Below are 27,302 nucleotides of genomic sequence, written 5' to 3'. Positions count from 1 at the left end.
AAAAAAAAAATTAAGCTATTACTTAATATTCTGCATGCACATGGCAGATTTTTTTCCTTTTAAAGGAGTAAAATGAGGTGGCTGTTTTTTTTTTTTTTTTTTTCTTTTCAGCTGAACAAGTCATACATTTTGAGCAAATAAAATAACCATCAATTGCATAAATGGCAAATTCCTTTTTTAAGCCTACATTTTGTGCTATATTTTTTTTTCTACATTTTGTAAAAAATTCTGCAAAAAATTGCCGTTTCTTGAGGATTTTATTTTCCAACACACTTTTCGTTTGTAGTAGTTTTAACCGCTTTTTACCTTTATGTTAATTTTTATTCCTTTTTATTCCTTTTTATTCTTTTATTCTTTTTTTTTTTTTTTTTTCTCCCCCTACTTTTTACGTTTTTTACAATTCCCACGTTTGCAAACATTCCATTTCCGTTTGAAGACCCCTTCGTTGTGTCACCTTTCCTGCTGCTGCAACATTCTGTTCAAAAATAAACTTAAAAAAAAAAAAAAAAAATTGAAGCACATATTTCTGCCTTATATATTTATTACAGAGACGCATAAACACATCCTAGACAGAGTGAAGAATTACATTCTTTTTTTACAACTATCAGCAGATTGTAGTAAAAAAAAAAAAAAAAAAGAAAAAAAAAAAAAGACCTCGCAAAGGCCTGTATAAAAACCAAATTTACACTTTTTAACGCAAATTTTTATTCAAAATGTTGCGGCTAGGAAAAATGAGCAAGTGCTGCTGCTTCCCATTAGCGGGGGGATGCATCATTGGAATTATGATTCATATAGGATTTTGCATATCAGCAATATTCTCGCATGGTCAAGAATATAGAATTCTACTTATAATTACAAATGCGATATTGGCATCCTTGTTAACTCTTGGATTGGCACTAAAGAGTTCTATTATTTTTTGCATTGCTGCTATTTCTGTGGCCTTTATTCTGGTGAATTACCTCATATCCTTCGTACTTATCTTCATTACTCTTTTTATAAAAGATAAGTACACACTGGAAAGTAAACTTTTTACCACAATTATTGTGTTCATTATGCTGTTAACAACAACCATTTTCTTTAACATATATTTATCGACATTTAAAGTTATGAGAGCTGGAGGAACAGGCTGGGAATACAAGAATTATATGGAGATTGAGTCTCAGAAGCAGTTGCAGAGGAGGGAAGAAAAGAAAGAAGAGAAGAAGGAAGAATCGGGCACCTACAGTGATTACAAAGCTTAATTATTGTTGTGTAAGCTGGAAATTTCGACACATAGACAGGTGACCTGCTAGGGACACAAGTAATATGTGCGTTATTTTTATAGGGCTATGGCAACGCGTAGGCCACGCGAAAACAGGAAAAATACGCCTGTCGCTGGCCCCCAAAATATTAACAAGAGACATTGTTAATTCACCTCCCATGGTCATCCCTTCAAGGCACTTTCGTGAAATGAATAAAAACTATGATAAGTGCAAACCATTCGAAAGAGGTAAGAGAGGCGAAGAAGCACACATTCCCAAACGTGATACCAAATTTGGCCGAGAAACAAATCGAACAAAATAAAACAGAATGAAGAATGAAGTTGGTTATCCCTTATACACACCATATATTTTTTCCCCTAACTTTGCACACAAAATAAATGGTGCATGGGCACCTGCATGCTCCGTTGCCCCCCCCCCCCCCCCCCCCCATTTCGTCTGTACGCTCCAATTTATTCATTTGCCTATTATTTTTTTCACGTATACTTTTTTTTCATGCTGTCTTCACTAGTTCGTGCCATTTTACACGAAGAACATAAAGTGGGACATCTTACAAAGTTTTTACTTTTGCGAAAATTGGAAACTGAACTCCTATTCATTAAATTATCAATGTGCCTTATTAAAGTATAAATAAGAGGCTATAATTAAGCAGCTGTATTAGGCAGTTGAAATTGAGAAGAACAGGTACACATTGCGTTCCATTTCTGCGTTTTTGGCTTTTGCAAAATTGCGAAAGGAAGCAAAGACGGCACGAAAAGCCAAGCAATTAGCCTATGGATGAAGGTGAGCCTTTTTCTCATGTCCTCAGGGAAAAATTACTAGTCGAGACTGGTTCGATTTTTGTCTGAGTCGATGGAATGATAACAATTCATCCGGGAGGTTCACATATTCCTTACTAAACGTCACAAGGACGCTTTTGTGAAGAGAAGGTATTGTTGGTTTAATTTGCACAAGCACAGAAGCCTTTTGGTATGTGCTATTTGAACAGGCCCCCCTTCGATGCGCACTTATGCACATATATGTATGAATATTTCTATCCAAAGGGATAGTTGAACGTGGTAATCTTACTCTCGGTGTTATGTTACTTGAGAAGGGTACAACGCCACACTATCACACATGCAAAGACCGCCCATCTGGGCTTTGTGAATATGCCTTATTGCACACCTTCTGCAGGTTCTATTTAAGCCTACACAATTTTTTTTTTAATTGGATCACATTGCGATTAGGTGCTATTTGCCCTACTTGCCATATCGGGGAAGGGTGTCCACAAAAGGATATGCACAAAATGATATAATTTCACTTCGTTCTGCAGAAGTTGATAAAAAATTCACTTCCGTTGGGGAGCCCTATTTCTATGGTTATATACCTCTACGTCTAAGGCTTTAAGAGCTCTGCAGCAAATGGTGATGTGTGGATATGTGCTACCTTTACGCAAAGAGTAAAAAAAAAAAAAAAAAAATTATAAAATAAAATAACTGCCACACATGTGGCAAACATATTGTATTTTCCAACATAGAATTGAATTAACGAATTGTCGTAAAGGAGAGAAATAATAATGTGTATTGGCGTGTTTTTTTTTTTTTTTTTTTTTTTTTTTTTTTTTTTTTTGCTTAACTCAACCGTTTGTTCTCATTTTCCATTTTGCTGTGTGTTCATTTCGCTGAGTGCTCTGCCTCTATCTTGTCATATGTGTGCTCTTAAAAGGCGAAAAAAAAAGTTATGAAAATAAAAAGGGTAAATAGATAAACTGGGCTGTCAATTGTGGCCACACACAGGTAACCCTACTGATGGTAAAAATGTGGGAACGAAGGAGGGTTGTCACAGGGATACGCATATATAACCGCGTATGCATATGCACTTTAAAAAGGAGATGCACGTTAGAGTAACTCTCACCAATTGCCGTGTCAAAAATAGTAAAGAAAGCACTCGCTCATGTACGTGTTAATGCACATAGGGGAATATGACCATCGGGTTTTATTTATTCTCTTGAACACTCTTGTTAAGATAGGCCCCTAATGGGCAGAAAGAGAACAAAATGTAAACGCCTTATCGTACGGTGTGAAGTGGTAAGGTAAATTTATCCTCCCGGGGAATGTGCTCCCTCGCGTATGCACTTAAGGAGCGATGCAATAAAATGCATGATTAGTCATCCATTGGATAATCTTACAAAAAAAAAAAAAAAGAAGAAAAAAAAAAAAAAAAAAAAGGAAAAAGGAAAAAAAAAAAAAAACGCCCATCCTGTAAAATATATATATTTTTACACGTTTTTGAGATAAATTAAGAACCTAAAGGGAAAAGCAAAAAGAACGCAATTACGAGTAGCCACATTGTGAAGGAGGCCAACTTTACATCGTATTATACCACACATCAGTGTAACTGCTTTACATTTGCGCAAAATGGCAGATACCGGGGGGGGGTTGATGAGCGAAATTGATAATTTAATCAATGACATGGAAGAGGAGGAAGAAAATTACGATGAGCTGCAATTCTGTGTAGCCCCAGTCAGAGTTCCAAGAAATTTCATAAAAGATGCCAAGACAAAAAATAACAAACTCTTTGATTTTCACAAAGGTACAACCACATTGGCCTTCAAATTTAAGGATGGAATAATAGTAGCAGTGGACTCAAGAGCTTCCATGGGTTCTTTTATATCTTCACAAAACGTAGAGAAAATTATCGAAATAAATAAAAACATTTTAGGGACAATGGCAGGAGGAGCGGCAGACTGTTTGTATTGGGAAAAATATTTAGGAAAAATTATAAAAATTTATGAATTGAGAAATAATGAAAAAATCTCTGTCAGAGCAGCCAGTACCATTTTGAGTAATATTTTATATCAATATAAGGGATATGGATTATGCTGTGGAATTATTTTAAGTGGTTATGATCACACCGGTTTTAATATGTTTTACATTGATGATGAGGGGAAGAAGGTGGAGGGCAATTTATTTAGTTGTGGAAGTGGTAGCACTTATGCTTACTCCATTTTGGACTCTGCGTATGATTATAATTTGAGTCTAGAACAGGCCGTAGAACTAGCCAGGAATGCAATTTACCATGCCACCTTCAGGGATGGCGGATCTGGTGGTAAGGTTCGAGTTTTTTACATACACAAGAATGGCTACGACAAAATTATCGAGGGGGAGGATGTGTACGATTTACATTATCATTACACGAACCCGGCGCAGAACGATCAGTACGTTATGTAGGGGTGCTTAGCTTGGATCCCCGCGGCTAGCTGACCGTGAATCCCGCGTTGTACTCCCCATTTTTTCACAACATTTTGCATATTTTGCACATTTTGCACACTTTGCACACTTTGCACACTTTGCACACTTTGCACACTTTGCACACTTTGCACATTTTTAGCCACTCTTGGCACAATTTTTACATTGCATGTGCAGGACAAACTGGACCATTGCCTTTTAAAAGAAACCATTTTTTTTCCATTGCACCAAGACCACTGCAGACGTTTGTCTCCGCAGAGCGGTCTGCATATTTCCTTCTTGTCCATCTTATGCTTCCTTCTATTTTACAACAGATTATATGAGAAGTTTGGGACTAAAAAAAAAAAAAAAAAAAAAGTTTTACGTTTTTTTTTTTTTTTTTTTTTTTTTTTTTTTTTTTTTAATTTTACAAAAGGGAAAGCGACGTCGTGTACCGGAAATTAAAAATGTAGATTGATGCCATTTGGGCATGTGCAAGAGGGAAATACACCAAGTGGAGTGACAAATTCGGGGGTATAAAATGGGAGGCACAATTGTAATGGCTGGTGCTTGTTCTTTGTTTGCGCCACCGCCATACATACAAGTGCAGGAAATTCGCACCATGCGAAACTGCTATAGGTAATTCCCTATTTTAATCATGAGAAAATTCTTCAACAGATAACTGGCTAGCACAGAAAATATGGAGTAGCAAATATAATTCTCGTCATTGGAAATAAATATATGATAAGCGATTGTGTTGCATATAATGGTGTATACATTTAGATATATATTGATGTAGTTATAATTGAACACCTTGAGGATGAAATAAATTACGATGGGGTAGTTGCTCAGTACAAAGAGCATAAACAGGTAATTGTACTTCACCATGGTTATCTTAACTCTGTATTTTTTCTCCTGATATAACTTTAGAATATATGTAAAAATGCACAAAAAAAAAAAGTAGAGCATATAATTTATGATAATGGATTTTAATTTTTTAAACGAAAAAGAAGAATTACATATTTTCAAAATATATTTTTCATTATCCAAGTCGGAAAATAAAAGCTTGGAGTACATACTGATTTGTTTAATTTTAAATTTATGTTTCTTCTGATTTTCCTTTTTTCTTATTTCCTCCACATTTTTATGAAACGTAAAATCGATATTTTTGAAAATATTTCTGCACAGCCTGTTAAGTTCATCGCCTGATTTGTCTAAATTATTATAGGGATCGTCATGGAGCTCACAATCGTAGCACTTGTTAGGGGGAAAGATCTCTTTCCTCGGGTCGGGACAAATACTCTTTGTGGAGGCTTTCCTTACAAATGACTTCATCTCACTTTTGAAGTAATTCTTTGTTTCATGTCCATTTTGGTAAAAAAATATTCTATGCAAAAAATTAACAAGGTAATCAATGTTGTACGCTTCCTTCTCTCTCGTCTCCAGCACTAGTTTGTAATCATCAACATGGTAATATACGAGGAGGTTTATGATTTGAAACAGACTACTGTTTTCTTCCGAATTGTTCAACGTAACAATGTCGTTCCTCAACAGTCGATGATTCTTTCTCAGTTTGAATATCGATTCATACTTTACGCTTCCCTGTATTAGCTTGAGTAGCCATTTTTTTCCGTCTATAAATGGGTAGAGCTCTGTCCAATTGGGGCTCTCCGAAGTCGACTTCCCAGCCGGGGGTCTAACCCCCTCAGTAAGCTTTCCCTTCCAACTACTCGCCTGCGCTTCCTTCCTCCCATAGCTCTCCTTGTTGTGCAGAAACAAATCAATCAACCGCTTGTCGTAATCCTCCATATGTTCGTACTTCCGGTTAAGGATACACATATTGTAATCCCTAAATCGGTTGTGAAAAATGCAAGTTAAAAACTTGTTCTTGTGTATATTAACTAAATTCGGAACATTGGACTGGTTGAAAATGTTATATAACCCATAGAGCTTGTGCTTATCATCATATTTGTACATAAACAGAGTGTAGGAGGAGCAGTTATCCTGATTCGGATAATTCCTTTGTGTGTTTTCCCCGAAGGTAGTGTTCTTCAAAAAAAAGTTTGAAAAACTCTCTCCTTCCTTATGGTCATTTTCAAAGTTGGGATGTAAATAAGCATTTATTATTAAAAATAAAATAATCATCTTAAGAAAAAAGATGTGAATAAATTTGTCGTGATATTTGAGTCGATTAAATATGATATGTCTATAAACTTCAGGCTTGAGGAATAAAATATTAATAAAAATTAGAAATGTGTTTTTCTCCATGTATTCATCACATATGTTTCTGCACCGATTGCATTCGTTCAACTTTATGTTCGTCTTGTTGTACACAGTGTACAGACTAGAGTTGCACCTCCCGCATTTTATGCAAATCATTTTGTTCCTTTCGTCTTCTCTATGGAGGTGCGCAAAGTTTCATTTACCCAGTCTGTCTGTGGGGGGAGTAAATGCCTATGCGAGCGCACATACAAATACATACCTCTTGTTTATGTGCACCTCTGGAACATGCTAAGGGGATTGAAAAAAAAAAAAAAATCTTCCTAAGAAGAAATTAAACAAACCCATGCTAAAATGGCAAATCCCAGAATTGCTTAGTTGGCCATGCTAACCCGATTCATATTTGTAACTATATCATGGAAAGTTCGAGCACTAGTTGGGTATTCTATTAGCTATTAAAGGGAAGCGGAACCATCAAATGTGGGGGTAAACAGGAGCGTTACACCCATACTTTTCCTTTAATCCATTTCCACATTTGCTACCTCTTTGCGCTATGCCGAAAGGAGCACGAACGCATAGCTCCTCTTGAGATGAACCTGGAAAAGCCGAGTGAATGGCCACGTAGTTATATATTACGAGCGTAAAAAAAAATTGTGACCATTTACTCGACCGTCCTTAACGCTAGATTGTGAGTACGTTCGCTTGTGAGCGGTTCATTCGTGGTGTGCACCTACAGTGTACATGCTTTAAATTTTTTTTCTTTCTTTTTTTTTTCGATGCTTGTTAAGGTATGCGAGTTCCCAAAAAAGGAAAAACCTTTTCTACGCCACAGTTACGTGTGCACCTCAAAATTAGCACAACGCCTTTACAATGATTAATAAGAAGGTTTGATCAAAGGAGATGCATATATAAGTGTAAATAATTACGCGCGTGTATAGATATACATAAATGTATATATATGTACACGCACGGACAGGTACGTAAAAAAAAAAAAAAAAAAAAAAAAAAAAAAAAAACTATATAGCCATAGCTGCGCAAAGTGCGCCAAATAATTCACGGGAGAGAGATTAAAAGGGAAGATCTCCTTTAAAAGTAACACTTGTGCGAATGCCTATGCAGACGTAACATTATGCAGATGGACGCATCCACAAACGCACACTTTATCTATTCTTTCGATATAGGTAGTTCATGAAAAAGAGCAAAAATAGGAAAAATAGGATGAGGTAAAGCATGTATTTATTTCCCTAAAAAAAAAAAAAAGATAAAAAAAAAAGATAATGTGAAACTTTTTCCAGAAAAGCTGACTGGAACATTTAAAATGTTCACTTCTCTTTTTATACCTTTGTCTTTATAATATTTTTCACGCGTCTGTACACTCCTGTTAATTTCCTGTTCACGTTTTCCATCCTGTCCGACTGCGACGAAATTGTAACAAAGGAAAAAAAGGGGGAGCTATTTCACTGTGTTCTTATTTGCAGGGGGGAATGTTGGTATGACAACTGAGGAAAGAATTGTAGTGGTAGCATATCTAGGTACCACACTTTGGAGATATAAAATTTGCCGCTTTTACCAAATTATCCAGGAGGGAGTTGGATGTGCGGACTTCATCTCTCAGGTTGGATCCAAGCTTCGATTTTTTGCGATTAAAAAGATGAGAAAAAAAAAAAAAAAAAAAAAATACTCATTTGAATGTCAGATTGGTTACCCATTCATACGTGAACATTTATGGCCATTCCACTTGCCCTTACACGAAGAAATCGTTTGTCTTATTCACGTGCAAAGGCAATTACATTAGCAACCCTTTCACAGAGTTTATCTGCGAATTGTCTTACCAGTTTGAGGGTCTGAACCTTTTTCTCCAAGTCAAGTATGTAGTTGTCATTTTCCTCTAGATATATATTTATATTTTCATTGTATATATCATTGTTATTATTACTATTATTTTTTTTTTTCTTCTTCCTCGAGTTAAAATCCATATTAAATTAACGTTTTAAAATTTCTCATTCTACCGTTTCGGTGATCAATACAAGGCTTATGTAAATGTAATAGTGCTTCTCCTTTTTGCGGGGAAAAGACGGAAATCCCGTAGTGAGAAGGGGAAAAAAAAAAAAACTTACAAATGCTATTTTTGCAGCCTGGGGAGTAGCCTAACAGGGGATTGTCAAAATGTGAATTTTCCTTAGGTTTATATAACGTTGTCTCTTTCGTCTTTTATTTTTTCTTCCTTCCCCGTTCCGTTGTTCCTCCCGCTCGTTTTAATTTTTGGCCTGGCTGACAAATTTGAAAAATCTTCTATTTGAGGTGACTGACGATATGTTCGCCTGCGGTATTCATTCGCGGAAGTTCAAATATGCGGGAAATTCTCCGGGTACACATATACGTTTATGTGATAGGGGTATACCGAATGTGTACATAACGTGAGAGGAAAAATGCGGAAGAATATACAAACTGGAAAAAAAAAAAAAAAAAAAAAAAAAAAAAAGGCGAAACAGATAGATTGGCAATAAAATGACTATAAAAATGGGAGAACAAATTGGCAATAAAATAACTATATCAATTAGAAAACAAAATGGCAAAAATATAACGATATAAAATGATGATAAAAAACGACGAACAAATTTGTCGCGCAAAATGACCAACAAATTTGATGCATGGAGAAAACGTGCAAATTCGCGAAGCACAATTTTTATAAAGATAATTTTTTTTCCAACCTGCATTATAGTATCGCCCCTTACGGTGGGGCAAGTATAGTCCGTAAAATTCTGCCACAAAAAAAAAAAAAAAAAAAAGAAAAAAAAAGTGCAATTTTTTCGACAGGTCCATCAATTTTTCCCTGCTTCCCGCTGTTCTTTTTTTTTTTTTTTTTTTTTCCTTTTAGAACTCCATTAATGCAGGCACCCAGCGTGTAATGTTCTTAAAGTTTCCTACAGTCCAGTTGGGGAAAAGGCAGAAGCTATCTCAAGACTGGAATGCAAAAAAAAAAAAAAAAAAAAAGTATACACGTACGTTTTTACATTACATGCACTTGTGTGATCACATGTGAGGTGCTTAAAAAAAGGATGTGAAGTTATCCAAAAGTTGATAACCTTTCTGCCGCGACATTTTTTTTTTTTTTTTTCTTTAAAGTTCTGTGCAGAACATTGCTTGCGTTTAGCACCAATGAAAGTGATTACTGCACCATAGGTAGCTGCGAATCGTAGGTTGCTTGTCTGTGTATGTCCACCTTTGGAATTCTCCTCCTCGTACACCCGGCGAGGTAAATTAATAAGTACCAGGACAGATGATCTGTACCACAGAAACGTTAAAATGGATAAATCGATAGAAGGCGCAAAGCTTATTAACCCGTCTACAATTAAAGGGGGGGAGGAAATCTGAGCCAATATGCATTCAAAGGTTCTGCATCCTGTACTAGTGGGCACTGTTATAATTAAATCCAACCTGGAAATTCTCCCTCTCGGCAAATAAGCTATGTTTCACCTGGAGAATCTAAACTTAGGTAGAAAAAAATGAGAAAACAGAAGAGACGAAAAAATGTACCCGAGGAAGAAGTCGCCATGGACGAGTTGGACAAAGCGGACGAAGTCAGCTCCCCCAGTGAGGAAGAAAAGGCACCAAGGAAATACAGAAAAAGGCGCAAAAATTATCGGGAACTTTACACTGATTATAATGAAAGGCGAAACAGTAAAATCGATTTTTCCTATTACATAAATATGGAAGCAACAATAATGGAGTTGCTACTAGATAATAATATGGAATCTTTTAAAAATGCAGGAAAACTTCTTTTTGTTATATTGTCTGGGTTATCCCCTAAAGTGATGTACTTGAAGAGAGTATTAGACTTAGTAGATTTTTTTTTTTACAAAGGAGGGATGAAATTTTATCACAGCGATATGCACCTAAAGATACTCCTTTTCATTTTTAACAGAATTAAATTTAGATATATGATTCCTCGTCCGCGGATTTTTAACCTCCTAATGTGTAAGAATAACATAAAGGAACTTGAGAAATACAAATATGTATACACCCCAAGGATAAACTTCTTAACCTATGTGGACCATCTGTATTACCACGTAAAAGATTTCATGATCGCAGTTAGGGAAATTCTAATGCAAGATTGGATTCAGAAGGTACAGGCCAAAGCTTTATCATCGAGCAAGTCAAGGGAAGATGTTCTAAAAAAACTAAAGGTAAATGAAAAAATAGCTATATATAAAGAAACAGATGAAGAGGTATTAATACATTTTTCAAAATTGTTCAAAACGGAGTATGCAAAATCTATGGATAAAACTTTGAAGAGATTAATAGAGAATTGCATTGTAACTAATTTTCCACTCCACAGCATCTATCTTGACATTTACATTTTGTATAATATAAATAACGTTGTGAAACTTCTGGTGGTGATAGACCAGTTGTTCTGTTCGCTCTTTTCTTACTACTACTTTTACGAATTAAAATTGAAGCTTTTGCTTCTTCATATACATAGGTGTCAAATGGAGGTTCCTCCTGGGGTGGCAGTGACCTCTGCAGTGGGAACCATTCCGATAGCAGACCCTAAAAGTGACGCCACCGATATCGGGGGAGGCAGGAAAATCGAGGCGGAGGATGATACTTCTCCGAACGTTTCCCCCTCGACAAAAAACGCTATTAACTCCATTTTACTGATGAGAAGCCTCGGAGGAAGGAAATCAGACGAGAACAGTACCCTCATGTATGACGAATCATCTGTAGGAAACGCAAATTACCAACTGGGCCAAAGTAACGAGAGAGAATTACGAAAATTACTAAAACTGAGGAATAAACAGAAGCAAGAGGCCAATGAATGTCTGAACAGTCTGTACAGTAGTGACTCGAACAAAAGTGACAATAGTAATTTAAGTGAAAAGGCAATGAAGCATAACTTTCCACAGGATCAACAATACAATGAAAATAACGATAATGAAAATAATTTATATTTAGACGCTTTTATGAATTTATATATTAACTCCACAGAAGGAATGGTTAACAGTTTACCATCCCTAAGTGAGTTAAACGATGCTCACCCCTTGAAGCAACTGAATCAAAAAATTAGAAGCAAGCGAGCGGAGGGAAACCTCAACAGTATTTTCTTCCACATGCCCAAAGATCCAAGGATGAATGATATTAGCAGTGTAGGTATGAGCATGATGGAACATACTAAGGATCTCCTCGATGAAAACGAATTAGACAATCACTTTAATATAAAACAGAGTGAACAGTTGGCAGGGGATGAATCTATTACGATTAAAAAGGAAAAAAACAAAAAAGTAAAACGAGCAAGTCTTCCAAAAGTTGAAAATATTCATAAAGGAACATATAACGACATGGCGTATAATATAAGCCTTGTTGCAAACGCCGCAAAAAGTTTATTGCACTCATCAAATTATGATCCGATATATGTAAAGCTTTTTTACCTTTATCTTTTACCTATCATTTCGTTTGAAAAACGAGTGGACATATTTTTAATTTACTCATTCACAAGTTACAAAATTATGAAGCCATTAATTTTTATAATTTTTTATAATAACCATACGTCTACTTATATTCTTAATACAGTAAAGCAGATTTTTAAACAGGATAAGTTCCTTTTTGAAAAATATAAAAGCACATATTTCAATGGACTTTCCTTGAGGGATATCCCCAAGAGCCATTTTATCTTTTTGTTCCTTCTCTCCGTTTTTTTTTACGACCACAAGGCGGAATCCCTTCTTTACATGTTCAAGCTGTTCTGCAAGTAAGCAAAGAGAACAGGCACCTATCTACGGAGATGGGGGGAGGGATACACAAGTTTCCATGATTCGATTTTCCCGTGTTCGTATCTTCTGGTGTGGATTCTTAATTTTGCATATACCTCTTCCATTCGATGAAGTTGATACATTTAGCCCCTTCTTTTCAAACACATTTTTTTTTTTTTTTTTACGAAAACACCCTTTCCCCCCCCCCCCCCCCCCGCAGCTACGACGAAGATGTCATCAGCGATCAGGAACGTGACATAAACTACAAGAAAATACACGAAGACGTAGTTCTTGAAAATGATGAAAAGTACACGGAGGAAAAGAAGAGCATAAATATAATCATCATAAAATTTATCGAAATATATCAGGAGAAATTTGGCACCCATCTTTGCGACTACTTTGATTTCTACAGAATATTTTTTATACTCTTTGCTTCGTGTGTTGACATGGCGTAGGTTCCTGAGGGCATGTTCTGGGGGGGCGCGTCTCCTTGTAGTTCACCGCCCCGTGTGGCTTCCACCTTTTTGCTATCAAAAGTGGCAAAGAACAGAAACGAAATGGGGACACCAAAACGTGCCCCCCATTTTCCCCCAAATTCTTTTTCACAATGTTGACGACTTCTTTTTGACGCATTTACCACTACTTTGGTCTTTATTCGTTTTTTCTATTTTCTTTTTAATCACCCAATACATTATTAACTCCAATTTGACATACCTTTAAGCAAATTGCAAAGTGCAATGTTACGCAATACAATGGGAATGGTTAGCTAGTTGAATTGATGGGTGATTAAATACCAGTTCCTTCAAAAAATAACGTACAGCGTTTTTTCGTATGTTATTTTCGGATGGTACTTCCGAAATGCGCGCGCTACACAATGTATGAGAAATAAATACAAAGTGGAAGGAGGCGAAGAAACTTTTTTTTTTTAAATAAGTTGTGTACTTGTGAAATGTTTTCCTTTTCATCTCTCCGTTGCAGTTTTTGAATGTGCAGTTCCTGCACACAGTAGAGAAATTGGAATATTGGATGAAGTTAGCGTACGCGGCTTATAGTAAGAATAATGATGAGACGGGGACACACTGGATTTAATTAACGGTAGGGAGTTCTTTTTTTTTTTGTGGAATTTTATCCTTAAGAATAATTCACCAAAATTGGGGTGTGTGCCTACTGTTAAATTAGGAGATAACTTTCCTCTAGCCCAATCAATGCACATACAAGTATGCGCTTATTTATGGGAGAAATATTCCCTCTGGGCGGCTTACTCAGAATAGAACGTTAAAGTGGTGAAGGAAATTTTCCATTGCACATCAAGTGAGCCTTAATTTTTTTTTGGACAACTTTAATTGCTTCATCGCGGTTTTGTAACGTTTATAAGGAGACACGTTTAGGGGTGGATGGACTTTTCATAAACAGTTGCGGCGTGTGTGTGCAGATTGCAGGACAGCTTTTCCGACAGTTTTGCGGTTATATTTGTGTGTATATATTATAGCCTTATTTGTGTAAAATTTAGTGGACACCTTAACACACGAGGGGAAATACGCACACACGTAGTTATGCCCAAACATATCCATAATTACAACACTTGGTTGGAGTAATTTTTTTTTTTTTTGCGAAGTTATGCCATACGCGTAAGGGTGATAAAAGGTACGTATGGAGGATAATTTTTCCCACGAAGTTGTAGCGCATGGGCATGGCACAATAGCCCATATAGTGTTTGCACTTTTTAGCATTTTTATTTAAGCCCACACGGAAATAAAAAATTAATGTCCCAGGAACAGGCATGCTTACACGCGGGGCAAAATGGGAGGATATAAAAGGCAGTCATACGAATGGACAGTCACGATAGCAGCACCGTGAAAAGCACTTAAAATTTCTGTCTTTCGGGAAGTAGAAAATGAAGTGTGTGGCACTTCACCATAGTGTGTGTCTCACCATGCAAGCTCTGAATGAAAATTACACACAATTTTAAGCTAATCAAGAAAAAAAAATAAATAAATAAATCCAAAGAAAAGATTGCCACATTTCCTTTCCTATGCGCCTGTGTTTATTTAACATTCTTAAGGCTTAATTAGGAGTAGAATTCCCTTCCCCAGCTCCTGAATGCTTGCACGGATTTTATTATTTGCAAAATGAAGGGAAAAATGTGAAAAAAAAGGAAAAGGAATTAACCAGAAAGTACTAAAAAACAATTGCACATTTTTTTTTTCCCCCATGCTAAATAACGAAATAAAAAAAAAAAAAAAAAGGATTTACAAAATTTCCTATTACACAAATAGGAATATTGAATGGGAAATGTCAAATAGCTATTTTTTTTTTTTTTTTTTTTTTTTTTTTTTTTTTACCTTCTATTTGTCATTTAGGAAAATAACACTAAAATAAAAAGGAGGGAAAAAAAAGATTAAGTGAAATGTATAATTAAAAAATATCCTTTTTTCTTATGTCCCCTTTGTGAAATATGCTTAAAATGCATTACATAATATGATATGTAAATTTGCGTTCTATCTGTAGTATATATTTTGCATGGCGTGTTTAAGATCATAAAGTATAAACTGTCATAACTATGCTCGTTTCTTCTCCGTTATTTAACTTTATCCTTATAATTAAAACATATTTCTATTGTAAAACGGAATATTGAGCAGCGTGTGTTTATCCTTTATGTGTGTTACACTTTTTTGCTTTTTTTTTTTTTTTTTTTTTTTTCCATTCTTAAGTATAGTAAATTTTCCAAGGAAAATTGTATTCCAAGAAAAAAAAAAAAAAAAAAAAAAAAAGGAAAAAAGTGTAACACATATGCAAAGGCATATATGGATAAATAAACCTCTATACATACACCCGTTCGCCACCATTTGCGCATAATTTGAAGCAACCCAAAAACCGTTGTTTCTACACGAATTATACATTTCGAAAGAAGGACCCAAAAAGAAAAATGGGAAATATTGTATCCTGTTGTTCTCTAGATGAAAATAAAAAATACTTGAATGATGACGAAATATTAGAAAGTAATTATACATAGAATAATATCCCTTTCCGGGAAAAAGCACTCTCATTCACAGAGTGTTACATGAGCAGTTCTGAGCACTTGATGGTGTGCGCAGTGAGTACACATGTTTCCACCATGTGTGTATGTATACATGTACATATGTACATATGTACACATGTGTATTTTCCCCCTTCCTCTCTTACACGTACTTGCATCACACACGCTATGCCTTTTTTCCCCCCCCATATGTTTAGCATTTTCCAACAGTGAGATAAACGAGTTTAAAAAGCGATTAAAGAATAACATCCAAATAGTTGTCTTGCTACAGGTAAAGAAGTTTTATTCTACATTTGAAGGTGTCACAAAAGATGGAATCCTGCTAACTGTTTATGTGCTGGTCTGTTTTTTCTTTTTTCCACTTTAGCAACTTTCCCATGCACTTTTTTATTCCTTTTTCTCCGTAGGATGGTACAAAATTACCGTGTAACTTGCAAGCCAATTTCAACGAAAAGACCCTGTGTATATCTTGCCATCAGAAAGTAACTAATTGAGCTCATTTGTTTTTCACTTTTCTCATATGACGACAATGATGAAAGTGTGCATGTGAGAATGTGCACGTGAAAATATGCAATGTGTGTGTGTGTGTGTTTATATGTATGTGTGGATACATATGTGTATATGCATAACACGGCACAATTCATGGGTGCAGCTGTGTGTTCAGGTGAAAATGGACATCTTGGGAAAGGTGTCAATGCTAGCGGCAGTCACTTCGTCACTGTTATGCGATCACTGTTATAATGCCCCCGTTTCTGTAAACCCGTTCCCAGGTTCGGATGATAAACTTCAGCGACATTAGATCCTTGTTATATGGAGAAGAGCAGCTGAAGCGCGTGGAAACTCAAGCAAATTTGATCAACGACAATTGTTGCTTAGCTTTACACTTAGACGACAGTGGCAACTGTATCCCCATAAAATTTGGAACTTTGAAGGAAAAAAATTTGTTCATTTTTATTATGAGGGATTACAAGAAAAATTCCTGATTTCTCTGATTAAGGCTTTTAAAAAAAAAGAGTTCCTTTTGATATATTTCCTCTTGGCAAAATGATAACAAGTGCTTTATGCTTCGTTCTTTGGCCACTCCTCGACAGGCCCATTTGCATTTAATGTTTTTACGCCTGATGTTTTTCGTTCGCCCCTCCCCTGTACCCCTATTAATTTACACCCCCTGCACCCGACCGCCGATCTTTCGGCGTGTCGCGGGGGGTAAGCCAATTAGTGCTAATGTGTATGTGCAAAAAAGGTGTGCATAATTATAACTGCATAATTATATTGCATAACTATGTGTACGTGATTATATGTGCGTAATTACGTGTGCTCACATAAATTCGTCTACGTGCCATGTGCAGGTGTCTGTGTATCTGTTAGAGAGGATATCCATTTACCCGTCCACTTTCGATTATTTTTTCACAAGCCTTAGATCGTTTTCTTTAATTTCCGGGGAAGAGTTATCCTCTTCGCCGCTTCCCCTCCTCCACCCCCTTTATTCATTTCGCTTTTCTTACCGCCCCTTATGGCTCCATAGCCGTCTTATCCCCTAGAAATATTTTTAAATAAAACTGATTTAAAAATTTTTGATCAGTTTATTTTTTTTTTGTTTCCCTCAACAGATGAAAATATAAACTTGAGCGAATTATATTTTCAGATAATTAACCGACCATTTTTTTTTTTTTTTCTTTTTTGCACACATGAATAATTAATGTTTAATATGGTAACAACTGTCTTTACAAAAAAAAAAAAAAAAGAAAAAAATTAAAACAAAATAAAGTTGCGAAAAAAGTAGCGAATTAAGGAAGACTAAATTGATGCTACGGGTATAACAAAGTTGAGGAAAAACAAGGACACTCTTGGAAGTAGCCAAAGTTGCAATAGCTGTGTTCCTTCATGTACCTCTTCTGCAACTCTCCAAAGAGGCTAAAATAACTCTCCTTCAGTATAGAAGCTCCACGCTGATGGTAAGCTTGAGGCTCTTTTCATTGAAGTAACCTTTGATCTGCGCAAAGGGGGGGGGCAGGCAACGGAGGAAATGTGAAAAATATTTTTCCCCCTCATTTTGACGATTGTTAGACTGTTATGACGGAGCAGTTATAGCATGTAAAGGATAAAATTTTATGCACATATGGGTGAGGGGATCTATCATTCTCCCTGCGAACGCACAAGCATTCGCTGGCTGGGTCCTTACATTATCGCTTAAGTTTTGCTTAAAGCTCAAAGTCATGCAATCATCGGGTCTGTAAAAAGGAAATATAAAAAAAAAAAGAAAAATAAAAATAATAAAAATATTCATATGGGGATGCATATATATACACTTATGCTTTGGACGAAGAAACCATTTAGGATATTACCTGCTGGACACGTAAATCTCGACGGTGTTTCCTTTTTTCAAAACTTCCAATTCTTCGTATGAAATGCTGTTGAAGGTGACGATGATATGGAGGTATCTGTTGGAGGAAAAGGGATACATAATGAACATTGTGAGAGGGAAGAAGGTGTGTATGTCTTAGTATAAACCTTTAGAGTTTGGCACCCATTTTTTTCCGTTTCTAATTCTGACCTGTCAATAACTGTGTAGTGATAGGACTTCACCTTCCTGGGGATGAGGCGTTCCCCTTGAGCATTGTCATTTTTCCCCCGTTTGGTTGTCCTGACAGACTGTATATCATTCAAAATATTACTGGAGGCGTCGTGTATTTTTATTTCGTTTTTCTCTTCTTCCTTCTTATCATTATTTTTTAACTGTTTTTGACTTAACATGTTGTAGAATTTTATGTCACTTTGGTCGACGGATGTAGAATGTTCTGTGTGTAATATACTATCCACACATTGTGGATTTAAAAAATGTTTCGTCTTCGGGACATATCCCAATTCGATATATTTGAAGGAGTTTCCATTTATGTGTATATCTCCCCTGAGCATTTGTTCTGCCTCATTTAATATTCTTAATATTGTTTGAATAATTTTGTTTTTAAAATATAAATTGTGGAAATGCTTCTGAATTTCCGTGTGGATAACAGCTTCTGCGTACATGTCTCTGTTGCTTTCTCCTTTTATTTTACACGTACTGATAGGAATGTCATCGTAATTTATTTCTTCCATATTGGTAGAGAAATTCTTCGGCAACCTTGGCTCTTTCATTTTGCTACTGTGATATACATACACATAGTAATCACACATCTTCTCTTTGTGCTCGCTGCTCTTTGTTTTGATTGACACCTTTTCCAGATCCGTCACGATGCAAAAGCAGAACTTCGGTTTAATTGGTTTTTGCTGATTCATCTTCCCCATGTGCTTGTCCATAAATTTTTCGTACGCCTAAAAGGAAGGGCGGAAAAGTGAAAGGATGCGTCACAGATTTCTTACACGTGGTGAGAATGACATGGTGAGAATGACGTGGTGAGAATGACATGGTGAGAATGGCGTGGCGAGAATGGCGTGGTTTAAATGAACCGTACATACGATGAACGGGATACACTCTCTTCTCCGCCTATTTCTAGTTAGTTGAGATTCCTTCCTCCTCACCTGCTTGTCATTTTTGTGCAAATCGTTGAGAGTGTCCCAAATACACTGCGCACTCTTTAAATCCATTTTAACATGGGCAATGTTTTTTAATGTGGTACAGTGGGGTTACGCTTCAGCAGTTCTGCAACCGGGCCAGGACATATACGTTTGGAGAAGATCTTCCTGGAATTTCTCAAATTAAGTACAGTCAAGACGAAGAGGCTTAAAACTCATGACATAAACGTACCTATCATCCTTTAATAAAAGGCACTTTGCATTTCCTGCCCTCTCAACTTTCGCAATAGTGATAGCAGAACAGCTCTATCAATTGTGTACTTTAGAAGAACGACCGAAAAAAAAAATTGTCTATATTTTTTTTATCACCACGGGTAGGCCACACAAAAAATGTGCATTCGTTGCGGTTCTCAAATGGGCATACATAAATGACGCTTTCGATTCGTTCGATAAGTTTATGTTTATCCAATTTTGTGCATGCCACAGATGGTACTAAATATGCTTGGCCTCTTTATCTCTAATTTGTGATCATCCTATGTGGGTCGAATTAAGTGGGATGCAACTCAAGCGTCGCGCCTATACTGCAAATGTGTAAAAAGGCGGTGGAGAGAAAAAAAAAAAAAAAAAAAAAAAAAATACAATTGTCCGATAGAGGAAAATCAGTATATAAAAGCGGAAATGTGGAAAAGCAATTTTGATATGCTACACTAATATGGTCAAAATGGACATGCAAAAGGAGTAGTAGTTATTTATTTATTATTATTTTCCCACGCCTTTTCTACACATAAGCGAGAGTAAGATAAATGCATGCGGAAAATCAAAACGATGCGTGGTGGGGGGTTCTATCCCCATTTGAAAAAATGTGCCATGTACCACTGACATGCTTATAATACAGAGGGAGGAGAAAAACAAATTGAACTGGATCTCAGCATGGATACGATGCAAAACTAATTTGAAGGAAAACCGACTCGAAGTTTAACCCCGAGAGGGGCGCAAAAGGTTAACAAGATGAGAACCCAGGTACTCTCCACGCACCCTACCCCCCAAAAGTGAATCACACATAAAGGAGTAGGAAAAATTAATATGGTAAAATTAAGAAGGAAAAAAAAAAAAAAAAAAAAAAAACACTTTTTAAAGTTCGGAGAAGGCTAACATTTCTACACGCTCAAAAGGAAGCTTTCTCCTATCACGCAGAGAAGCCATTTTTTTTTTTTTTTTTTTTTTCACACCTTCTCATTTTCGTATATGTGGAGTTATGTTTCCGCTTTTCAGTAGGAGTCTTAGAAACAACTTCCTGTTCCTAACAAGTAAGAAATACATAAACACGAATGTAAGGCTGCGAAATCCATATTACAGAAAAAAGGGGTTTTGGGAATGGAGGAGAAGAATTATCCATAGGTATAATGAAAGGAGGTATATCAGGAAAGGCTTGAAGCCAAAGATACTAAAGAAAGATGAAGAAAATATAAGAAATAGGAAGGACGATGTACACTGGACATTCAAAGTATATCAATTAAAAATAAGTTTGCGAAATTTGTATAACTTCGGTAGACTCATTAAGGGATTACACCTCGAAGATGCCATCGTCTTTTTAGAAGCCATCCCACAGATAAGAGTAAATAATATTCTGAACTCTTTGTTAAATTCCAAAGAAAAAATTGTAAATAAATTTAATGGAGATGTATCCCGCCTTTATATTGATAACGTACAGATACACTACAACACACCGATGAAGTATATCAAGTACCATGCGTTAGGACACTTTGGGCTAGTAAAAAGTTACAGAAATACTTTTACCTATACCATTAAACAAATGAATGTGCAAGAATTTTACCATAAGATTTTTATCCGTGGAAATGTCCCGCGTACTTTATCCCATAATATGAGATTATATTTTCATCAGGATAGAATAAACATGGAAAATTTAATTCAGTGGTATCCCTATATTTCTGCCAACTCCAGGTATTACTTTAGAGAAAAGTTACGTTACCTTAATAACATTTACCAGTTTGATTACTACAAATCCAGGCGCGATTGGATAAAAAATTATTTTAGTAATGTTAACCGAAGGACGATGGAGTTGAAGATGCAGAGAAACCTGCTCAGCGATGGTTCTACCCCTCAGTAGGAGGAGAAGCCCTTAAAACACCACACGCTTTGTTTTTATATTACCTTTTTGTATCATCCCTTCACTTGGTGTAAGCTGCATTTTCGGCGCGCTGCCATCTTACACTTCCGTTTGGATTTACCTCTTCTAAATTAAAAGTGGCTACTTTTTTTTTTTTTTTTTTTTTTTTTTTTTTTTGTATGCCCTTTTGAGAGTTAAACACAGAAAAAAGAAAGGAAAAAAAAAAATAAAACAGGATGGTGTGTGTGTAAAAATAAGCACACTCAGCACCCTTGTGACTAACTTCCGCGCCCGTACCGCAGAATATTAAAGAATATCAGATAAAAAAAATAAAAATAAAAAAAATATTAATAAACGTGAAATGGAGAAAGGAGGTTGTACAAAGCACCTCACAATTCATCAACATTAAATTTCTCGCCGCGCTCGTCGTTAAATTGCGTTATGATGACGCCCTACAGATGGAAGGGGGGAAAGATTCATTAGCATGATGTTGTTAGCGTGGAAGCGATGGGTACATACATGCAAGGTGCACTCGCCGAAGGTTATGCACTCCCTCTTCGCCTTACCGATTTCGCCTTCCACTTTTGATCATTGCGCGGGTAAGTATATCTCATAATGCATGCCTCCAGGTGATACAAAATTGGGCAGTTGTGACAATTGTACTGATTAAATCTGCAAACGGGAGGGGCAGGGCGCGGAAAATGGAAAGGGAAATACATCTCCATACGCATGGAAGCAATTCGATACAAGTGTCTGATTGGCCAATCCAGTCACATGCGTAAACTCAGTGGTGATGCCATCATATGTACAAAAAAAAAAAAAAAAAAAAAAAAAAAATGCCGAAGAGAAAAGGAACGTTCATGCGTAACTTTCTTCCTCCTCAGTGCAGTGTATTACTCATAACTCTTGCTCGTCGAGACATATCCATTGTGATCCACGCTCTTTAGGTAAATATTTTCGCCCACAGACCAGTAGGGACTGCTTTTTTTGTTTTCACAGATAACTTGAAATTTCGCCAACTCCTTACTCTGATGAACACTTAGCTTTTAGTGCAACAGTGTGTGGGGGGAGGGAAACGATGAATGAAATGAAGATAGGGCGGACGACTCGCATTTGGCATTTAAACTTATTCAGCATTCACACGTGTACTCATGTAGATACTTGCATACAGACATGTCTATGTGAACATGTGCGCAACACCGTTTTCGCTTTCTCACTTCATAATTGTTAGAAAGTATCGACTCGTGCGAAGAGCCCATCAAGTATCCATTCGACTTGACATGTTTCAGCGTGATGATTTCGTCGCAGTTTATTTTATTTCCCGTGAAGCTCTTCGCGTCTGCGTTGAGGGTAAAATTGGAAGTGCAAAAATGAAAAAATATATATATATAATGGCTATGTGGAACATGTGCTTCTATCGCTACACATCCCTGGATGGCGCTCCTCTCCTTAATAGTGGCCTCTTTTTGTTTTACTATTTGTACCATCATAAATGTTAACTGTCCACAAGAGGTTCTCCTCGTTCTTGTTAGTCGTTACTGTGGTCTTTTGGAAAAAAAATAAGAGCAATGATGTATGTATGTATGTATGTATGTATGTATGTATGTATGTATGTATGTATGTGTGTATGTGTGTGTGTAGGGGAGAGGGATATAAAATTTCGAGTGCATGCAACGGTATATGCGCTTGTGCATTCCACATCCCCTTTACGACTCGATCGAGTGACAAAAGGGGAAAAGAACGAATCCATAATTGTGGACGCACTGTCTCATATTCGTAAACAGATTTCCTCCAAAATAGAAATTCATTCTACTCCACACTTGTGGAGGTTTTTAATTTCTCTTTCGGTGCATTACCACTAGTTGGTTTCCTGAGCCACTTCCCCATTTCATATCTGTGGAAAAGAGTCTTTCAAAGAAAAGAAAAAAAAAAAAAAAAAAAGGAAGAATAATGGAATGAACTGAAAGGATGACATTCAGTTGGAAACACAACGGAATGGGAAATGATCAGAAGTTGTGCCATGGGTCATTTTCTTTCCATGGAACAGAATGACATGGTATTTAGTTTATTCTTTTCTGCCCTCTTCGGCTAGTTGCTATTTTTTCTCATTACTTGTATGACGTTCCAACGTTTTCTAAAATGATAGAACTGCCATCTGTTACATAAAGACAACTATGCACTTTAAAAAAGAAAAAAGAAAAAAGAAACACCTCAACAAACAAGCGATAACAACTCATCTTAATGATGTTCGTCTACTAATTATGTGTTATTCTGTGATATATTTATTTATTTTTTTTTTTTCGTTAATTCAACTAAGGGTTAATTTATCAACGCTTTCTGTTAGCTACAACGTGTATATAGGTGGATGTGTCCATATTCATTCATAAATATAATTGGCAGTCACGTAAGCGTACAAATTGAAACTAATATATGTGTAGCATACTTATGAGGATTAAAGGTGAGAAATGAACTAATGAATTGTGTGAAGGAGGGTAACTCACGGCACAAATGGCATGTACACGTTATAATTGTAAAAAATGACAAAAATGGAAAAAAATTATAAAAATCCCCAAACATAAAAACTGCAAAAAACCAGAAAATTGATAAAAAATTGCAAACATAACGAAAACAAATGAGCCCTTTTATGTAAACAATGTACATGTAAAATGAAGAAGAAAAATTCTCCAATTTCTAAGGCAAAATGTTCCGTCAAGTGGCAAAAAAAAAATATACATAAAATGGAAAAAAAAAAAAAATTAGCATTATTATATATATAATAATTCAAGCTAATAATGGAGCGAAGAAAAAAAAAAAGGGACGCACGCATTGCAAAAGCAGTCCCTCCATATGGATATTATATGCATATATATAAATCCCGCCTTCATATGCATAAAAACCGTATACTTTATTTTTCAATATATGCAAATTCCTTTTTTCCCTTTTTTTTTTTTTTTTTTTTTTTTTTTTTTCTGAGAAGATTGTGCCTAAGGCGCATCGAAAAACGCTTCAAAATGGAAAACATGCCGGTTGTGCGCAGTAGCCAAAAAATATCATCAACGTCAATTTTTGATTTTGTGCCTTCCGCTCAAGGTGCGTGAATATAAGGGGGGGCACTTAAATATTGGCAAAATATATTTTCATGTCAATTGGAGGAGTCGCGCCTACAGGGGCGCAGTTATATTTAGAATATATAGGGACCGGGGGTTGGTTGGATCACGCGTGTTGCAAAGTAACGTTGTATGCACGGAAGGGTGCGTATACTATTTAATTACCTCAGCACGTAAAGCATTACAAACGCAAAAATGCAGAAATGCACAAATGATACAAGCTTCCAGAACCAGGCATCTTAACAAATATGCACTCCTTGGCGCTTTCCTAAATCTGCCAAACCGATTTCCTTTCAAATACTTTGAAGGGAACTCTCCGATAAGCCCCCCTATAAAAGGCATTTAGAAGTTTTGGCGCACATCAATTTAGCGGGGGTCAGAATTTCTCCTCCTTCCATTGCCCAGGTAAGTGTTGGTGCAGAGTTGAAAAGTAACGCCTTCACCGAGCTACAAACAAAAGTTTACCCATTGGGGAGAAGCACATACATTTATATACATATATATTACCCCGGTGCTCATCTTTTATTTTTCCGCCCTAAATGCGCCGCGCCCCCCTTTTGCATCTCCGCCTTGGTTAAATCAACGAATTAGTTTTCCTCTCGTGGCTGCATAAAGCGTATAAAAATATATACATAAAAATATACAAACAAATAAGCAATACAAATATAAGGCATATATATATATATATATATATATATATAGTTGCGAAATTTAACGTACATGGGTGTCATATTGCGCACGCACGTGTAGGAATAAAATATCCTACCAAACCATAGGGAGGAAAGAAAAGCAATGCAAGTATGAATATAAATTAAATGAAAAAAACATTTTTTTTGTAAAATTTCAACGAGGGCATTTTTTTCGCGTGTACCCATCCATTTCGTTTTGCGACAGCTACGGATGAAAAGAACGCTTCTATGAAAGGAAAAAAAAAAAAAAAAAAAAAAAAATACTAATAATAAAAATAAATAAAAGAACAGAACATATATTTTGTACATATATAGCACGCACGTACATACTTGCATAAAGCGATATGTTTCACGTATGCCCTCGCACCAAGTTCTAACTACAGTAGGCGATTTTCCAAACAGTCGAGTCCCTTCTCCCCCTCATACAAAAGGGAGGTAAACACCTGTACGTATGTACGCGTGTGCGCTCGTGCATATTTTTGTACCTTCCTATAGTGCCCAAGATTTGACAACACTTATAAGGGCGTAATCTTCTTGTGAACAAGCCAGGACGGACCAATCGAATGGAATATTAAAATATATTTATGCTCCCACCTCTTGGCCTGTTTACAACTGTACACATTCATTTCGGAAGTGAAGAAAAGTTAGCGAGGATTCTCTCAACGAAGAAACTGCGAAGAAGCGTGCGTTCTTTCCACCTCGATACCCAAGTGGCTTTTCAAAAATAGCTGAATACACATATTTTCTGTTCCACGATTTTGGAAAGGGAAGAAAGGAGGAAAAAAAAAAAAAAAAAATAGAACCGCGCAAAAAAGGTAGCACTTGTGTTTCAGCGTACGTGTATACAATTCCCAAGTATACCGTTGTTGGACAATAGCTCATCGTACAAGGCACACTTTAGTATACGCCCTGCGTTTTCCGCATATTATTGCAGCATTCTGTTATTACCTTCTCTTGCCCAACTGAACGTACCATGGAAGACAAAGTAGAAGATGCAGGGGGCGTTTTCGTCGACTTGGACAAGGTGCACGACGAAGAAAGCAAACAGCTGTTCGATTTTTGTGAGAAAAAAAAAAAAAAAAAAAAAAAGGAAATCACAGAAAAAATTGAAGAAATAATTATTGATGGCACAGGGAAAGTATTTGAAAGAGGAGCAGTGTATCCATATGAAGAGCTCTTACACAGAATCCAAGATTTAGTAAATAAGCACAACATAGATTTGTGTATATCCAAAAAGTACACTATTAAACCGCCACAAGTTGTAAGGGTTGGTTCAAAAAAAGTTGCATGGATTAATTTTAAAGATATATGTACAATTATGAATAGAAATGAAGAACACGTTTTTCATTTTGTCTTAGCCGAATTGGGAACGGAAGGATCCATAGCAGGAGAAGGACAGTTAGTTTTAAAAGGAAAGTATGGACCGAAACATATTGAAGCTTTGTTGAGAAAATATATCACTGAATATGTAACCTGTCAGATGTGCAAAAGCCCAAATACAACCATGGAGAAGGATAGCAGAACTCGACTTTTTCACCAGCATTGTAATGCTTGCGGAGCTAAGAGGTTACCTTTTTTTTTTTTTTTTTTTATCACTATTATGATAACTAATCAGTTCATAACTATATTACTCATTGTGTGACATATTCATATTATTTGTCTCGCGTATTATTTCCCCTTAATATATACTCTCCCATCGACATGTTTATAATACCCCGTTACATTTAACTCTCCCTATTTGTATCCTTCACAGATCGGTCACCACCATTAAGAGTGGTTTCCACGCCTTGGGAAGAGGTGAGAGAAGAAAGGCAAAACATACCAATTGAGGAGAACAAAGTGATGGCATACGGAAAGCAGTTAAGTTCAGTAAGTATATAGAAGTAGCCTTAATTTTTAGTATTTCCCTCATGAGCGACACATTAGGAATGAAGAGAACAAACTTTCATATAATTTTTACGAATTCGTGGTTTCAATATAATTTATGCCCTTCTTTACATGCCTCTGCGTTATACGTAGACCCCCATGTGAGGATCCATTTTTTGTTAAACGTTTCACGTGAGGTAGTAGCTGTGGTGTGAACTCTGAATTAGCACAACAGATTTAGAAGAATGATGCATGCAAATGTGAAAGGAAATTCTCTTGTCAACAAATAAATAGCGCGTCGCCGTGAGGTGACAGGATAACACATGAACAAACCTAACCTATATGAATGTTGCATGGTACATCATACAATCAACATTGTGTATATATATATATATATATGTATGTGTTCATATGCATGTGTATATATGTGCATTAACATCCAAATACGATTTTCAGATGATCATCTATGTGGTGATTAAATTCGTTAAATACCTCATCGTTGGGCACTGCTGTGCAAGAAAGGATGC

At 36.2% G+C, this 27,302-nt stretch overlaps 10 protein-coding genes across 10 annotated transcripts; 6 read left to right on the top strand and 4 right to left on the bottom strand.

The window, feature by feature from the left end:
* Positions 1-713: 713 nt before the first annotated feature.
* Positions 714-1,241, top strand: PKNH_0811300 (conserved protein, unknown function; the record flags this gene model as incomplete). Its single annotated transcript, XM_002258717.1, has 1 exon — positions 714-1,241. One exon carries the CDS (start codon positions 714-716, stop codon positions 1,239-1,241), a length of 528 nt encoding a protein of 175 aa, XP_002258753.1.
* A 2,414-nt stretch (positions 1,242-3,655) lies between these two features.
* On the top strand, positions 3,656-4,468 carry PKNH_0811200 (proteasome subunit beta type-5, putative; the record flags this gene model as incomplete). The annotated part of the gene is made up of 1 exon (XM_002258716.1): positions 3,656-4,468. The coding sequence occupies one exon, from the start codon at positions 3,656-3,658 to the stop codon at positions 4,466-4,468; it is 813 nt and encodes a 270-aa protein (XP_002258752.1).
* A 630-nt stretch (positions 4,469-5,098) lies between these two features.
* PKNH_0811100 (protein ARV1, putative) lies at positions 5,099-6,844 on the bottom strand (the record flags this gene model as incomplete). Its single annotated transcript, XM_002258715.1, has 1 exon — positions 5,099-6,844. The coding sequence occupies one exon, from the start codon at positions 6,842-6,844 to the stop codon at positions 5,099-5,101; it is 1,746 nt and encodes a 581-aa protein (XP_002258751.1).
* Positions 6,845-7,845: 1,001 nt separating this feature from the next.
* On the bottom strand, positions 7,846-8,661 carry PKNH_0811000 (BET1-like protein, putative; the record flags this gene model as incomplete). Its single annotated transcript, XM_002258714.1, has 4 exons — positions 7,846-7,929; positions 8,026-8,100; positions 8,256-8,312; positions 8,518-8,661. The coding sequence occupies 4 exons, from the start codon at positions 8,659-8,661 to the stop codon at positions 7,846-7,848; spliced, it is 360 nt and encodes a 119-aa protein (XP_002258750.1).
* Positions 8,662-10,239: 1,578 nt separating this feature from the next.
* PKNH_0810900 (conserved Plasmodium protein, unknown function) lies at positions 10,240-12,890 on the top strand (the record flags this gene model as incomplete). Its single annotated transcript, XM_002258713.1, has 2 exons — positions 10,240-12,434; positions 12,656-12,890. The coding sequence occupies 2 exons, from the start codon at positions 10,240-10,242 to the stop codon at positions 12,888-12,890; spliced, it is 2,430 nt and encodes an 809-aa protein (XP_002258749.1).
* Positions 12,891-15,361: 2,471 nt separating this feature from the next.
* Positions 15,362-16,455, top strand: PKNH_0810800 (uncharacterized protein; the record flags this gene model as incomplete). Its single annotated transcript, XM_002258712.1, has 4 exons — positions 15,362-15,434; positions 15,670-15,743; positions 15,880-15,954; positions 16,243-16,455. 4 exons carry the CDS (start codon positions 15,362-15,364, stop codon positions 16,453-16,455), a joined length of 435 nt encoding a protein of 144 aa, XP_002258748.1.
* A 947-nt stretch (positions 16,456-17,402) lies between these two features.
* PKNH_0810700 (conserved Plasmodium protein, unknown function) lies at positions 17,403-19,057 on the bottom strand (the record flags this gene model as incomplete). Its single annotated transcript, XM_002258711.2, has 5 exons — positions 17,403-17,465; positions 17,655-17,703; positions 17,818-17,913; positions 18,027-18,784; positions 18,992-19,057. The coding sequence occupies 5 exons, from the start codon at positions 19,055-19,057 to the stop codon at positions 17,403-17,405; spliced, it is 1,032 nt and encodes a 343-aa protein (XP_002258747.2).
* A 1,183-nt stretch (positions 19,058-20,240) lies between these two features.
* Positions 20,241-21,113, top strand: PKNH_0810600 (50S ribosomal protein L22, mitochondrial, putative; the record flags this gene model as incomplete). The annotated part of the gene is made up of 1 exon (XM_002258710.1): positions 20,241-21,113. The coding sequence occupies one exon, from the start codon at positions 20,241-20,243 to the stop codon at positions 21,111-21,113; it is 873 nt and encodes a 290-aa protein (XP_002258746.1).
* Positions 21,114-21,502: 389 nt separating this feature from the next.
* On the bottom strand, positions 21,503-23,350 carry PKNH_0810500 (uncharacterized protein; the record flags this gene model as incomplete). The annotated part of the gene is made up of 7 exons (XM_002258709.1): positions 21,503-21,565; positions 21,680-21,785; positions 22,011-22,156; positions 22,331-22,452; positions 22,598-22,658; positions 22,970-23,021; positions 23,226-23,350. 7 exons carry the CDS (start codon positions 23,348-23,350, stop codon positions 21,503-21,505), a joined length of 675 nt encoding a protein of 224 aa, XP_002258745.1.
* Positions 23,351-25,882: 2,532 nt separating this feature from the next.
* On the top strand, positions 25,883-26,738 carry PKNH_0810400 (eukaryotic translation initiation factor 2 subunit beta, putative; the record flags this gene model as incomplete). Its single annotated transcript, XM_002258708.1, has 2 exons — positions 25,883-26,475; positions 26,663-26,738. The coding sequence occupies 2 exons, from the start codon at positions 25,883-25,885 to the stop codon at positions 26,736-26,738; spliced, it is 669 nt and encodes a 222-aa protein (XP_002258744.1).
* Between the last annotated feature and the right edge of the window lie 564 nt (positions 26,739-27,302).

Source organism: Plasmodium knowlesi, assembly GCF_000006355.2.
Source record: "Plasmodium knowlesi strain H genome assembly, chromosome: 8".
In the NCBI taxonomy this organism is placed as follows: Eukaryota; Apicomplexa; class Aconoidasida; order Haemosporida; family Plasmodiidae; genus Plasmodium; species Plasmodium knowlesi.
The sequence above is the reverse complement of the archived record's forward strand: the minus strand, read 5'-3'. Positions and strand labels throughout refer to the sequence as shown.